The 16,444-nt window shown below is 38.8% G+C and overlaps 3 protein-coding genes across 3 annotated transcripts in view; 2 read left to right on the top strand and 1 right to left on the bottom strand.

Moving 5' to 3' along the window:
* The window catches only part of LOC139129383 (uncharacterized), a 118,036-nt gene extending 117,261 nt beyond the window's left edge, over positions 1-775 (bottom strand). Inside the window, exon 1 of the mRNA XM_070695018.1 lies at positions 520-775. Within this exon, the coding sequence (XP_070551119.1) occupies positions 520-635 (116 nt within the window). The 5' untranslated portion in view covers positions 636-775. The remainder of the gene's footprint in view (positions 1-519) is intronic.
* Positions 776-7,346: 6,571 nt separating this feature from the next.
* On the top strand, positions 7,347-7,715 carry LOC139129382 (esterase SG1-like). Its single transcript, XM_070695017.1, has one exon. The coding sequence runs from the start codon at positions 7,347-7,349 to the stop codon at positions 7,713-7,715; it is 369 nt and encodes a 122-aa protein (XP_070551118.1).
* Positions 7,716-10,906: 3,191 nt separating this feature from the next.
* On the top strand, positions 10,907-14,550 carry LOC139127119 (acetylcholinesterase-like). The gene is made up of 4 exons (XM_070693041.1): positions 10,907-11,067; positions 12,236-12,879; positions 13,384-13,571; positions 13,894-14,550. The coding sequence occupies exons 1-4, from the start codon at positions 10,909-10,911 to the stop codon at positions 13,956-13,958; spliced, it is 1,056 nt and encodes a 351-aa protein (XP_070549142.1). The 5' UTR covers positions 10,907-10,908; the 3' UTR covers positions 13,959-14,550.
* Positions 14,551-16,444: the final 1,894 nt, after the last annotated feature.

Here is a 16,444-nt window from a genome sequence, read left to right as displayed (position 1 = left end):
CGTAATATTTCAATATTCCAAACTTTTCATTGGCAACACCCTAGCTATAGTGTAATAGACGTTCAAAAATATAGCTGCACGTAAAATGTACAGCTGTAATGTACTATCCTAGGTTAGCAGTTCTTCGTACTTTATTCATACACATCAACCGTAATTGAGAAATTCCCTGAATTAGCGTGAATATTTTTTTGAAACAAATAAAATCATTTCGACATACTCAAAATGGGGTTCCCCTGTGATGATAATAATTGAAAATGCTGTTCAGCCTTATTCTCCAGACATCCACCTATAGAGGGCGATAGTGTCACCTCATCTGTATAGCCTTGAGGACGCAAAGCCGAATGGTGAAACTGTGTCACTTGTCTTGCAATATATATTAAGCCTTTATATGTTAATATGGTTTTTCATCACATCGAGAAATGTCTACTGCAATGCAAATATCTCAACACCTGGAAATAATCGGTCATGTTTTCATGGGGGTATAGCCTTACTAGTTAACTTGAGGCGTGTATAGCTTACCTTTTAGTCTTTGTTGCAGTTGTACTGCCAGGTCGGCCGCCATTACTATCCGGGCGTCCAGCAGGTACACCCCCTTTGGTGTCAGAAGTACCTGGTCTTACGTCAGAGCTTGCCATGTCAACTCAGGATCAGAACAAATCAAATTCAATGTCAAAAGTGGCTGAGACGCACAAGACTAATGTAATTCTGATTAAAGATAGCCCGGATATGTCGGAGAGAAGCACAGAAACAACGGTGAACTGTGTCTGAACTGTGTTGGTATAGAACTCGTAACAAAGGCCTATGTAAATTATTAACCTTTGAATACATGAATAAAAAGCACAACATGGTCTCACTTCCACGTATTTATATGATAATACCCGGTTAAAAGATTTTATGTGTCGTTAATGATGCACAGTGTGATTTTCAGTGAAAGTCTCTTAAACTGCCGTGTCTTTTTGATGTTTCGAAAGTAACAACATGAAGAATATCATGTTATGCACATCACAAGATATATCATCATCTACGTGTTAGTTGAAATACAATCATGCCAACAGGCATCATGTTTTTGCTAATTTCAAAAATCCACGGCCAATTTCGAAACACCAAATGAAGAGCGCACAAGGCAAAATACCGCGACACATGAGTCTGCCATCGTGGTCGGAATCATAATCTCCATCGTTCGAAATTAGCTGTTATGTCTGCTAATGAAGTGTTTCGATTTGTGAACAAAATTATTATCAATATGTGCCTCCCATCGAACAATTGCAGCTAATTTGTCCTTGATTCACGTATCACATTTACTTCAGTTGTATATTTTTACGCAAATAGCAAGAAATACACAAAAATCACAGGCTTAAACTAAAGCTATACGAGCTACCATATAACTTGTTATTTTCTAAATTCCTGCAGTATCAGAGTCAAGCCTTCCTTTGTTCCTTCTCTCGACATTTATAATTCTTATGATATCTCGCAATCATAAGCAGTCAGGCTTGTACAGCGATTTGTATCAAGCATTTACTCCGTAATTTATCGCTCTACGATGTTGACGGCTCCAGTCTGGCGGTACTTATCTATACATGCACACTATCAACTGATTTAATGTGTTCAAATTCCTCGGTATCTTAGGGTGCGTACTGATAATGGGTGAACGGACTGGTGACCTGAAAAAAGGGTCAATGGAATGGAATACTCCATCACCATTCGCATTCTGCAGTTGTGACAGCGCCGACAACAGTACCGTCAACACATGACTGCACTTCACATACCTGTATCTTTCATTTGCCCAGAGTTTTCAATCAAATCACAGTCACTCGTGAGCTATTCAGCTCTGGGACTATTCGCCCCATAGACGTGTGTACATAAGCGAGAAAAATATATGTACACACGTCTTTGGGGCGCATAGTCCAAGAGCGGAATAGATCACAGGGGACTGTGATCAAATTGAAGGGAGATGTAAATGTCTCAACTGTTGGATTGTTTTTATTGCAATGTCGCCACGAGGATTACGAATTTTATGAAACATTATACTCCTAGTAGCAGACTGGGTCAGGGGAACACCCGTAGCCCTATATGTGCACTACGTCATTCTGGTCAAGGAACATGTTTATTGAGTTTGTACCCGGGCTTTCGCAGCTATTTTCGTAGAATGTGCTATCCAGCAAAACTGACATTAATTGCCTTACAAACTTGCTGTCTTTGACTTTTAGTCTGACTTATACTCCAATGTGCATACACCAAACAAATCAATGTGTAAGTGAGGATATGGACTTTTCATACAATTTTAGGGGACATACTGACGAGCTAGCAGACGTGTCGTAAATTCAAAACGACAGCTTAAGTGCTTGTCACACTCATTTCTAACATGCAGACACGCTTGGCTATCTAAATGGTTAACAACCTAGCTATGAAGCATTGAGAAGAGTAGTCACAGTGTGCAACTTTATTGACAGATGATAGATCACAGTAACAATACTGGAGACAAAGGTTGAGTCAAACTGTCAGTGATTCCAAGTAACGCTATCGGTATGAAACAAAGAGACACTCAGAATACGTACCTTGATCCACACGAATCCTGTTAAGTTCACCAAATATGCAATTATGTTGATACATAGAAGATAGGGCAGATAAGTTTGAGTCACGAATAGGTACAGAGTAAATGTTAGAAATTACCAGATGACCAAACACAAATGACACAAACTGTGTTTCATAACCGTGTAATGACTGGGTTGACCCAAGTAACTAAAGGGTGTGGGGTTCAAATCAAGCAAAATAAAGGCTCCGCCGTATTTCATGTGGGTTCTGAAAGATGAATAAATGTTTACACAGTCATTTCATACTGCACAATAAATACCAAGAGGTTCGCCGATAGGAAGAAACTTTGCAGCTGAACAAAAACATGTGAAAGTATATATATCATACATTTTCACATGTGTCCTTTTGCAATATCTCAAAAACAAAAGTTTGCAACGAACTAACACAACTGCTGAAATATTGGTTGAAATATCTAATATAAATTGTACATGATAAAGCCTGTTCATAGTGATGAAATGTAAACATTAAAGCGACGGAAAATGCATATTTTCGTCCGATATAGAAATTATTCTCGGCTGGAATGTCCTTGAAATATATGACATATAAATTACATTTAAGGGTATATATATATATATATATATATATATATATATATATATATATATATATATATATATATATATATATATATATATATATATATATATATATATATAAAACTACATATAATCCAATGGTATTATTCTCTGTTTGACGTCATTGTGTACGAGTGTTTTTCGCGGAGCCGTACAACTTCGAGCCGAAATTGCATGATTTTTTATCCCTATTTTGTGTTTTATTTATGCGGATTACTTTCATTTAATGAGTAGTGCAGCCGTCACCCAGGAGATGTACAAATGTTTACAGGTATACTTTCATTCATAAATACGATTGAGCTGAAGTTTTGATACATGGAATGGTATCTCCACTAATCAGACATACGGATTCGGTCACGTGCGCGTGTCAATCATTGTCTCGCGCTGTACCGATGCCTAGGCAAGTCTGCCATCGGCAGACATAGCTTTCACCGCGCTAACGACGGATAACCGTAGTATTTTGAGTTATTTAGAATGTGAAGTTTATGCAACGACACGATCGAAACAGTACTTATTATTCTTAGAGATGCCGTGGCTTTTAAAATATCACAAGTTTACGACTTGGCGAGCCCGAAAGATTCAGATCGATGACACACAGAGTGTACGCTATAGTGGGCACTGCCGTCACCGGTCTCCTCCGGCCGGCGCCGGTGGCCATCTCAATCGTCAATCATGTTTTCGTCTTACGGACTTTGATGTTTGCTATGACACATAAGCATTATATCGCCTGTAGGTATATCCCAATGTTGTTACTTGACGGGAACTCTGTTCTATTGTGAGTGTTGTCCTAGTCAACTTCCGAAATACATCGGATTCTACAACTATGGCGCGTAATCCATGCCAAAATTAATACCTTACATTTTGAGCCAAACTTCATTCAACTCTCGCTCAGTGCGACCCAACTGTGGCCACCTTCATTCAACTCTCGCTCAGTGCGACCCAACTGTGGCCACCTTCATTCGGCTCTCGCTCAATGCGATTCAACTCTCGCTCAGTGCGACCCAACTGTGGCCACCTTCATTCGGCTCTCGCTCAGTGCGACCCAACTGTGGCCACCTTCATTCGGCTCTCGCTCAATGCGATTAAACTCTCGCTCAGTGCGACCCAACTGTGGCCACCTTCATTCGGCTCTCGCTCAGTGCGACCCGACTGTGGCCACCTTCATTCGGCTCTCGCTCAGTGCGACCCAACTGTGGCCACCTTCATTCGGCTCTCGCTCAGTGCGACCCAACTGTGGCCACCTTCATTCGGCTCTCGCTCAGTGCGACCCAACTGTGGCCGACTTCATTCGGCTCTCGCTCAGTGCGACCCAACTGTGGCCAACTTCATTTAACTATCGCCCAATTCCATCCAATATTGTCGCCAACCTATCCAACTTTCACGAAACTCAATGCGACTCGTAACTTCGGAAACAGCTTTCAAAGCAATATCTTTGGTACTATGATTCTATTATAATTAACAGACAATATTCATATCATTAAAAAATGGGTCATCTAATATTATGAAGTTTAAGGACATTTTGAATGAGAAGACTTACACAGTAGGCCTACAGTTGGTTAGGGAAATAGTACATTGAGAATAAAATTACTGTAAAGGGGAGAAAATCAAAAAAATCAAAACAGAATTAGAAACTCTGTTAAATACAACGGGTATGGGAAGAATGACATCATTTTATTCTTAGACTAATAATCGGTATTAAATATTTAAGCAATAAAGCACACCCAGCAACGGTATACATCGAGATTTTGACCAATTCACGACATATGCACGAGTGATAGCGAGAGCATAAAAACAACAACAACAACAACAACAACAACAATAATAATAATAATAATAATAATAATAATAATAATAATAATATAATTTTGTTTGCTTGTAAATGGAGAATTTACATCACATTTGTGGTAATAAAAATGTAATACAAAAATAAGTTAAATTTTTTCTAAAAGGGATCTAGTCGAAATTGAGCGGTATACCGTCGCTTGGTTTAATGTATTGCTATTGGAAACAATATTTGCGCGAACGAACTCCTAATCCATTGAAGACAACAGAATTATTTATATAGCTAGACGACGTGATAACAAGAACTTTGTTGGACCTGTAAATCTGGACTTCACTTCCGCAACAAACTTTTGGGTTGAATATTTGGATCCCCCAGGACAATGACAGAAAACATATGAATATATTAATGACATCATGTGACGTCACTATGATGCCCTGTGACGTCTCGTGTAGTATGGCAAAGTTGGTCACTTTAATGATGGGTTGGCTGCCATGAACCACATTCTGGCACGGTCAATTTGAAGTAAAATCAGAGTCGATAACATAACATGAATTACCTTCACATAAGTAAAGTAAATGCAATGGACTCTAAATCACGTGTGATTTGTTTCAATTTAAAAGTGTCTTCATTTGAATCGCATGCTGTGGCGCCCATTTCAAAATGGTTCGCCCCAACCAAGCCCCCCCCCCCCCAAACACGGAATATCCCCGACACGAATGCGTTCAGCTCAAAAAGCAAGACGAATGCAGAGTCATCAAATGAGTTGAGCTTCAAAGGTAATCTAGGGAGCATGATTCAAACGAGTCGCGGCGGAAAGCGAATGCATTACACGAGTCGCATTGAGATTTCGTGAAAGTTGGATAGGTTGGCGACAATATTGGATGGAATTGGGCGATAGTTAAATGAAGTTGGCCACAGTTGGGTCGCACTGAGCGAGATCGAATGAAGTCGGCCACAGTTGGGTCGCACTGAGCGAGAGCCGAATGAAGGTGGCCACAGTTGGGTCGCACTGAGCGAGAGCCGAATGAAGGTGGCCACAGTTGGGTCGCACTGAACGAGAGTTGAATCGCACTGAGCGAGAGCCGAATGAAGGTGGCCACAGTTGGTCGCGCTGAGCGAGAGCCGAATGAAGGTGGCCACAGTTGGGTCGCACTGAGCGAGAGCCGAATGAAGGTGGCCACAGTTGGGTCGCACTGAGCGAGAGTTGAATCGCATTGAGCGAGAGCCGAATGAAGGTGGCCACAGTTGGGTCGCACTGAGCGAGAGTTTAATCGCATTGAGCGAGAGCCGAATGAAGGTGGCCACAGTTGGGTCGCACTGAGCGAGAGTTGAATCGCATTGAGCGAGAGCCGAATGAAGGTGGCCACAGTTGGGTCGCACTGAGCGAGAGTTGAATGAAGTTTGGCTCAAAATGTAAGGTATTAATTTTGGCATGGATTACGCGCCATACTACAACGCTGTCTTCACTACAGCCTTTATACGCTGCAGGTATGATTCCGACCGAGAAACAACGGAATAATTTGTGTGATGAACGAACTTTATCGTTGTTCGTCGAATGACTTTATGCTTGTGCCTTCGATGTCACTTTTCCGAAGATTATACGGTATACCCCCGTCTCTGTCGTTGCACAAAGAATGCTGTAGCGCTGAATAGTCTGTCTCAGCTCAGCAAGCTTGCCACACACTGGCTACGGGGCTCTTGACACGTGCACCTTTGACGAGGAGTATCTTAAAATATATCTTTATCAAAAACCCATCCACTACGAACAGTAAACTGTCACTTTTATTAAAATTGCATAGCTGAGCGAGCTTATTGGCTCAACATAGTGTGATAGTATCTTACTATATTAATCTAATTAACAGTGATACTGATTTACGTATACTCAGCAATTCTAACTTATGTTCCCATGACAAATGTCACTGCTATTGACAAAACTATAAAATAATAAACCATATTCGTTGGGATGCGGATATGACGTGTTAATTATTATTAATTGGTTATTAATTGTTTGTTAATTGCCAAATATATAACTCGTTTGCTGCAAACACAAAGCGATTACAACTTCTGTGTGTCTAAAAGGCGTACTTTGAACTAAGTCTTGCTGTTTATGTCTTTACTGGACGTTGAGTTCACTTTTGCCCTGGCCATTTTTACAGTCAGGATTCTATAAAATAAAGTATGCGTCACGAACGATATTTTAATACGATTTCCCTCCACCAACATTAAAGAATTTTAAACGATTAAACTTAATCGATAATGGTCTAAAGTGTATGACTCAGCCTGGCGGCTTGATCTCCAGGGTTAACATGGGTCAAGGGTCACTGGTTAATGCTTGACATGAGTAATATCGGGTCGAGGGCACTATTCATTCATAACTCTGCTCCCAAACCTGTAACATGATATTTACTCGATTTGCGATATTTCTGGCGGTGATTTCTTACTGTGCGGCGGTCGATCCGCTGGTAGAAATCAGATCTGGAATTCTACTCGGTACGTCAGTGGAGTTCTCACATAAGGATGTCGATGTCAAGCGAACTGTAAATGTGTTCAAGGGGATACCGTACGCCGAGCCACCGGTCGGTGAACTGAGATTCCGACCACCTCAGCCTAAAGTTTCGTGGGAGGGAGAATACAACGCCACCTACTACAGATCGATATGCATTCAACCTCCTAACCCCTTCCTCCCCATAGAGGGAAAACAAGAGGAAGACTGTCTGTTTCTGAATGTGTACGCTCCACAGACAACAGTAAGTACAACAGCCTGACAGATGTAGTACGCTTTTGTGCGCCGCAGAATTTCAAGCAATGACATAGTGTTGACAAGTTTGCATATTAGTAGGCCTATAAACTTCAATGTATGTTTAGTATTAGAGCAACGGTGGAAATTTGTGGAGAAGCACATAGATTTACTTGACAACATTGACCTCAAATGATGATGCACAGGGAAGACACGTGATGGTACGATGGGTGGTCGGACGAAACAGTTGTTTGGATTGTATAGAGGTCAAGAGCAGTGACCGGAAACAATGAAAGATAGGATATGTCAGTTATTGATATAGATGAGATGTCTCCGGTCTATGCGTCTGTCACTGAATTCCGTGCCCTTATCTAGGATACGTTGATTAATTTCCATTGACAGTCACTGTGATTAAAATTGACGAATGCACATCAAGGTCAAGGTATCTGACTTCTCTCTCATCACATGAATTGGGCAATGGAGATTGGGGTACAGCATCAAAATAGATGGGTCAGCTTGGCATTACAATACTTCAATTTATTGGGATAGAAAATTCTGAGACACTCGTTAAGGTGGTTAAGTCTCTAACCATTTTCCAGATGGAAAACTTTACTACACATTCCCATAAGTTTGCAAACGATGATCAGTACACATCTTATTACCGATACCTCGCTCGTAAGTCGTATTTTATAAAGACATTGGAGTATCTTTATAAATCTTGTTATGGCTGAACTGATGTACCCTGATTTGAATAATATATACCTACAGTTAAGCCAAATTACACGACGTGAAAATAGAGCATTCACCTATAGTGAAAGAATAGGTAAAAGAATCAATACAGATTACTTCAAATTTACCAAAAGACAAATGTACACAAACCAAACAGTTTTGATGCATCATTTGAATAAACAAAATAAAAAATAAATAAACAACTATAGCACAAAATAAAAAAAACTATCATAGTCGCACTTAAACTCAACTGTTTCGCTGTTCTTTAAAAATTTAATCATCATATTTACCGCCAATCTATTTAATTTATATACTAAAATTACTGACTCATCAAATTTTCAACCAGGTCTAATGAATATTTTGCAGCAATTAAGAGAGTTGCCTGTCATGGTTTGGATTCACGGGGGCGCTCTTGTCGTTGGCAGTGGCTCAGGCGACTATTACGATGGTACAGTATTGGCTGCTGTTGGTGACGTAGTTGTTGTCACATTTAACTACAGGCTTGGAGCCCTTGGTTTCTTCGTAACGGGTAGGTATCACCATTAAAGTAGAACCAGCCTCTGGGAGAGATATTTGGACTTTCCAACTTTCCCAACGTTTTCTCTGATCTGCCACATGTGGGGGCTCATTTGGAAGAAAAATATTTTAATGTCTTATTGTTTTTTTTAAAATCGAAAATGTATTTTCCCCATAGAGTTAACACAGGGATGGTGGCCATTTTGAATTTCAAAAATGATAATGATAATGATAATGATTTTATTTCACCAGAAAAAAATGTGTCAACATTACTGGTGGGGACCAGGGAAGTAGTTTTAGTGGAACTAATCAAGTCCCTGGCCCTGAATTCATACAAATACGTGAATAGTTGAAAGATTACTTGAGGAAAGTTTGAGAGAAGGTTTAAGTCTTTGACTTCCTAGACGCATACTACCTTAGGATGTTGAAGCTGCACATTGGAAGACATCTTGTGAAAGCATACTTGCGATTGTCTTAACAGAAAAAGCATTATTTAAAAAGACCATGGTAAAAAACCACTAAAACATAAAAAAAATGCATAAAATTCAAGGCAATCTCGAAGAAGTTAAAGACATGCAGACTAGTGAAAAAATACTCTAGAGTAGACAAAATATAGGTGATAAAACAGGAGAGACAAAAAAATTCTACAACCACTGGTTTAATTCCATTTCCACGTTTCAGTGTACATTCACAAATATTCTGCAATTTTCGATTGTTACATTACTCAGGCGATGAACATGCCACCGGTAACTATGGATTGTACGACCAGATTGCGGCGTTACAATGGATTCAAACAAATATCGAAGGTAAAAGAGAGATTTGTTAAGCGACTGATTACAGGGATGGTAGAGTTAACGTACTCGTGTTCATAACGATGATGATAATGATGATGATGATAATGTTTGTATATTGAAAATAACAGTGACAGTTATCATGAAGACAAAGTTACAATTGATGATTTTTTTTCGTCAGATTTTATTGGTAAAGAAATGTGTATACGTGTATTTTGGCAATTTGTTCAGGATCTGCTAGAAAACCATTGTCTAATGTCTTCTCAGAAAGAGTAAAATCCCTCCATAATATTTTCCTCAACAGCCTTTGGCGGTGATCCAAACAAAGTGACAGTATTTGGTGAAAGTGCTGGGTCGATCAGCGCAGAATTTCTTCTGATATCACCACTGACTGATGGACTATTCGACAGGGTAATTTTGCAGGTAATTATGAATTTACAAAGTCGATTGCACTTGCAATGAAAATTTAGCAAAAGTTTGATCTTTATGATTGGTTATGATCGGCATGGTATATTTATCATATAAGATTAATTATCCATATTCAAATGGCTAGTTATTGTTGGCTGTCTTATTTGCCTGGTAATCATGCTTTCTGTCGTATTACAACCAATCCATTATTATTTACATCTAACGACATACACGGTCACCGCAAAGTATGAAATTTATCGTGGCTTTCAAAGCACCTTCTAACTAAATAGCATGCCTTGTGTGCTTTGTGCAATGTCTTGTGTTCCATTCGTTGTGGATGTCATGTTATGAACTTCTATACTTGAGACAGAAGAGGGCAAGTGAAAAGACAATAACGGTCACGTAAATATCTAATGCTACGACGCAGGAAACTAGCGAAATTCCGAACTTTGAATATTTGCAAGTGTGTTTGAGATACAACTAAGTGGGAGTTCCCTAAGGAAACGTTTTAAGCAAAAACCCTTCGTGCATGTCACTATACCCTATAGGTTATCTCATTTGCTGACTGCCTTGTGAACGCATCCATCATTATAGCGATAACTACCATATGATTCCTATATATAATCAGTTCTCAAGCTCCTTAATGAATTCAAAATTAGGTGAGAGAACGGGGAGGAGTGAAGGTAAGTAGTTCTCGCATAGAGATGTTTCCTACTCACCATCTCCTCAACGAAACATTAAATTTATCATTTCATTATGCAGAGTGGTACGGCAACAATGGCCGGTTTTACAGGCAGCGATTCAGTTTTTCACAACACCATTGCACACGGTCTTGGGAAAATTGTCGGGTGTGAGAAAGACACTTCCGGAGAACTGGTCGCATGTCTTCGCTCTGTCGAAGCTGATGATTTTCGGAATTCCAGTGATATGTCATTGGTAAGGACAAGTTTATTTGGCCTTAATTCGAAAATACCACAGAACCATTAAAAAAGCCTGACGACATGAACAATGCCGGATCATAATCGTCACTATGCTAGCAAAAAATACAAATAACAATGTTTGTCTAATTTTTGATCTAAAATAACACTGACAATTATGGATATATATGTATAAATCCAACGGTATCGCTGTACTTCTAGCAGCAGTGTTTCCTTTAAGGAGGTCCTTAGAATGCACGTCCAAATCATCCTATGATGCCAAATATTGTATTATTATTCTAAACATTGTGTGAAATGTACACATTTAGTTTTAATCTCCAACGCAATTTTGCCACATACAGTACGAGGATGAATTCGCCTTGCCGCTAAACGAGTTCTTAAAAGTGTAAGGAAACTTTTTGATGGCGTTTTCTTCAAAGTAATCGTCTCTATTGACGGGGTTTGAATAGTACACACAGGGTCGCGTGAAATTAAATTCAAACTGGTTCTTTGTGGTAGAATTTGAACTTGGATCGTCATCCATGAATTGAAATGGTTGGCATGATGGCTAGTGTTCAGGGTGGGCGCGTAAACTCTTTCGTTTGAACAGTGACATCTTCTTTCAGAATCTATCTTTGTTCCAACGTATTGATAATGTCTGTAAGGTTGGTATCTGACAAAACGTGCATATCCGACAAAAGTTATTGTACTTAGTATAGTAGACTTTGAAATCTCTTCGAAATGTATAAGTGCACTTCGGTTTAGGATGAATACATCGTTTTCTGTCGCTATTGAAATTAATCCCAACGTTCTTATCACAATGTATACAGTATATATGACTATTCACAGTCTCTATCATATTTGGGTACTTATCTCCGTGAGTAGGATACGGTTACAGAGAAATTAGCCTATTTTTCTCAGAAGAGCATAATTTTTGCCATATACTCGCCTTGCGTAGTGGCCCTCGAAAACAGTTATTCTCATATAATCGATTTAAATACCATAAATGATGCTAGAAGACGCCGCCTTGTTAGCTTTGGTATTGTCATCTACCTGAAAAGTGTATTTCTTACAGAAAATGTTATTTTTGTTGTGATGACTTGCTTGGTGTATCACTTGGAATCTCGTTGACGGTGTTCAAAGAGAAGCAATTTGTAGGTCATTAAATCCTATGGTTTGTATCACAGGGCTTGATAGCTAATGTTACTGGGCTTGGTGAAGAGCTGACTGGTCTTCCGTTTCCACCGTTTGTGGATGACAAACTGATCAAACAACACCCTGTAGATGCCATTCGTGAAAAGGCCTTCACCAAAACGAACGTTGATATCATGATTGGAGCAATGGCCGCTGAGGGCGCAGTCTTCTTACCCATGGCTATGTCTCACATGCTTAACGAGTCTGAAATCTCCTTGAACAGAAGTGAGTACGAAGCGATGTATCCCATGTTCGTGACAGGACCAGTGAAGCAGAACATAGTTGGTATTAGCGCCATCAAACTCATATACATGAACTGGGAAGACGCTGACCTTCAAGACAGCGATTATATTGACGCTCTCGTTCAAATGATAGGCGACGAGAATTTCATTTGTCCCATGGATCTATCAGCACGAGCTTACGCGCAATCTGGCGCCAAGGTGTACCTCTATCACATGACTCACACACCGGCAAATTCAATATGGCGGATTAAGTGGATGGGGCCGGCACATGCTGAGGACATCCCGTTCGTATTTGGATGGCATTTCTTTCATGGTGCGAACTGGACAATGCCTCCTGAGGAAGTGGAAATGTCATTGAGTATAATGAAATATTGGACTAACTTTGCAAAGACAGGGTAAATTATCAATGTTTTCTGCAACAATTTTAGTGATTCTTCAAGAAAAGTAGTTTTCATCGAAATGAGAGCATATTTACAAAACGTGAAAGGGAGATTGTTTTTTTTTTAAGAATTATCATTATGGTTTGGTAAAATGTTATATAGTACTATCATTTTGCCTTAACTTTACATGTAGAGGTTCAATGTTAATCAATGTAATGCTGGTTTTCCACAACAGTAATCCATTATATATCAACATTAATAACACTGGGAGGTATTTTCAATTGACTATTTCTAGAATTGAGTTCATATATCATGTATCACCGTCCCAGATTCTTTGTCACAGTTGAAATTAGTAAAACTATGAGGGAGTTGAAATGACTTGTAACTCTCCTTTTGTGTCTTCATGTAGAAAAAACGTAATCAGTGTTTGTGTTATGGCTAAGCCAAAGGACCAAAGACATTAATATCCGTGTTATACGTATAGTAATGGATTGTTTATGTTCTTTTTGCTAACATCAGCAATCCCAATATTCCGAGTGACGATAAGACATATTCTCAAGGAGACACTGAGCATGAATGGCCACTGTTTCAAGTACCTGGATTAGCGTACAAGGAACTGTCTTTAAAGATGGAAACCAAACGAGCTTTGAAAGCCAAGGAATGTGCATTCTGGAATGATTTCGTTCCTAAGTTGCTGGAGGAATATGGTGAGCAAAGACTCGAAATTTCATTCTCAGACTGAAAGAGCTTTGTGTAAGGCCGCTATTGTGATCAACTCTAAAAGAATGTACAAATATGTATAACGGCTTGTTACAGATGGCAACATGTCAATTTTTTACAATGATCCACTGTGGTCTTTCAGGTTTCATTAGTGACTGAATTCCCGCCTCTGCTTTATCTCTTTCCTTCACAATCGTAATTAGCGGTAAATGACCCAAAAACATTGTTTGGTAGATTAAGTGAAGTTAAATTTTTGCATCGGATCACCGAATTAAAAAAAATCGTTTTTACTTTTATGTTTGCATCCAGGATCTATCGGCAAATGTTTAGGGAGTGCAGATGAAGAGAAGAAGTACACTGAAGAAAGACATTAGCCCTGGCAGTGTGTCTGAAGTACTTGTAGACAATAATGAGGTGTTAGTTTGCGAAATAATTGTTCGGTGCTTTGTATTTACTTTGTAGATTGCAATATTTTTTCTAAAGATAGTACTGATGCCTATGACACAGCTTCCATTTCTAAGGACAAGAAATCTACCACACTTTAGCGTACTGTTTACCATAGACATTCCATATGCTATGTTTTATTTTAAGTTAGCGTTGTTTAGCAAGTGAATTTTCCGAAGTAATGCAATTTGACGATACGATTAGAAACAAAAGGCGTGCTGACTGACATAGCGTTAAATCAAAAAACCTTCCTTTCACTGGAAACTTGAAGTGACTGAAGTAATCTCGTAATAATAAAGATAAAATCACGAAGGCGTTTCGAAAAATTACACGTTTTTAAACACCAATAGGATTTACCAAAAATTCCATTACATCGCACAGTGTGAATAAAGACTTATAAATGGAAGTTTGCAACGTTAACGTAACGTATTTTTCTATGTCCGGTATAAAGGTATACTTAATTATCATTAGATCACTGTGTACTAAAACTTGCGACATATTCTGAAAACAGTATCATTTACTTTCCTAAATATATGTATTTCACTGCCATGCTTAATTGCATCATTTATGTATATTTGTTTACACAATGTAGCATTCTTCATTCACTATGTAAATGTTGTGTAATGTGTCTTTGGAAGACAGGCAATAAAATTTAAGTGGAACCTTCAATTTTCTATCCCGAGTGTCCTTATGCATGCTACTAAGTACCATCATAAGTTATGACACAAAATGTGTCCAAGTAAATCACATACGACTTTGATCGCATCTCATCATCTGGAAAATTCCATATTAATATAAGAACGCGCCTCGGGGACAGAAATTCGGGCTTTCAAATTTTATTTATTCTCTTCTTATCTACCACTGGCACTTGTGGGGGTAATTTTCAAGCTCGTAGTGAAAGAAAAGTTTCTTGTTTTGGTAAGACAATGGTCGAAAGTTTCATTGAGGAAAGTTTTAGCAAAAGTTGCAGTCTTTCATTTTCGAGGCGAATGCTACCTTAATGAAAACATCAGATATGAAGTCGTAAATATTCGGGCAGTAATTTCACACGATATGAATTTCGAACAGATCGTCTTAAAAACCATGCATGCAGATATATGTATTTTTAAGTCCACACTTGCATTGCAGAAATTCCACACGATACAAATATATCTGTCTCTTAGTCCGCACTTGCATTGGCAAACAAAATACTGTGCAATAAGATCCGAGTCAGACATCGCGAACCTCGTAACCGTACAATTAACAATCGAGTTCAATACAACTTGTCATATTCTTATTATGTACGCTTTATCGTCAAAATCAGGCTGCATGACGGGAAAATGGATCACATTTGAGCTGCCATCAAAGAGTCTATGCCCCAAATGTGTCATTAGAGGGCGTATGTCTAACAAACCGTATCCCAAGGGAGATCATTTCGTGACAAACGCCAAGTCATCTGACTGGAGCTGAGCGCAATGAGCTAGAGAGAATTCTGTTCTGCCTCGACATCCGTCGCAGATATCTCAATCTCTTACGCTATAAAAAGAAAAAAAATATGAGATACAAAAGCAGAATGACGAAATTGAAGCTGCCAAGGATAGTGATTCAAAAGGTTTCTGGTCGATGCTCAGACCTTTTACTCCTGGGGTTTCAGCTGCTATCTCACCACAGGATTGGTTAAAGTACTTTTCAGCTTTATTTAATACGCCAGGTAATTTAGATGAAGACTTTAACGAGTTTTACAATGAAATGAAAGATTTTGTTAACGAGTCGTTTTCTTTACATACCAATAGATTAACTGATTCCCCTCAGCTTGATATAGAGCTTGATTTACTTGATAGTGTGATTACATTGAATGAAGTCAATTCTGCCATCAATAGATTAAAAATCGGCAAGGCTGCAGGGGTAGATGGCATTCCAGTGGAATTTGTAAAGCAAAGTGGGAATGAATTAAGACAAGTATTGTTAAATCTCTTGAATTAAATTCTTGACTCAGGTAAATTTCCTTCTGTATGAATCAAGGGCATGATTGTCCCACTGCATAAGAAGGGATCTCGAGACTCTGCCAATAATTATAGAGGTATCACTCTGCTGCCTATAATTGGCAAGATTTTCTGTAACGTTATGTATGTTCGTCTATTAGAATTTGTAGATAAAAATTGTCCAATTGTAGAAGCACAAAGTGGTTTTAGAAAGAAACGGAGTACTGTTGACAACATTTTCATTCTGGATACAGCTATCTGGAAATATCTGTCCAAACACAAGTCTCGGCTCTACTGTGCTTTCATTGACTTCGAAAAAGCCTCTGACAGGATTGATCACACTGCCATGTTTTATAAACTCTTAAAATTTGGTATTAAAGTTAAATGCTAAATGTTTTGAAATCAATGTACAACAATGTAAAATCTTGTGTAAGGACACCACATGGTATCACAGA

This window comes from Ptychodera flava, chromosome 3, assembly GCF_041260155.1.
Source record: "Ptychodera flava strain L36383 chromosome 3, AS_Pfla_20210202, whole genome shotgun sequence".
In the NCBI taxonomy this organism is placed as follows: Eukaryota; Metazoa; Hemichordata; class Enteropneusta; family Ptychoderidae; genus Ptychodera; species Ptychodera flava.
The sequence above is the reverse complement of the archived record's forward strand: the minus strand, read 5'-3'. Positions and strand labels throughout refer to the sequence as shown.

Excerpts from the sequence above, each read along its gene's own strand:
- LOC139127119 (XM_070693041.1), top strand. The coding sequence starts at position 10,909 with ATGGCCGGTTTTACAGGCAGCGATTCAGTTTTTCACAACACCATTGCA. Across the intron at positions 12,880-13,383 it reads ACTAACTTTGCAAAGACAGG|CAATCCCAATATTCCGAGTG; the intron begins GTAAATTATCAA and ends TGCTAACATCAG. Across the intron at positions 13,572-13,893 it reads TAAGTTGCTGGAGGAATATG|GATCTATCGGCAAATGTTTA; the intron begins GTGAGCAAAGAC and ends GTTTGCATCCAG.
- LOC139129382 (XM_070695017.1), top strand. The coding sequence starts at position 7,347 with ATGATATTTACTCGATTTGCGATATTTCTGGCGGTGATTTCTTACTGT.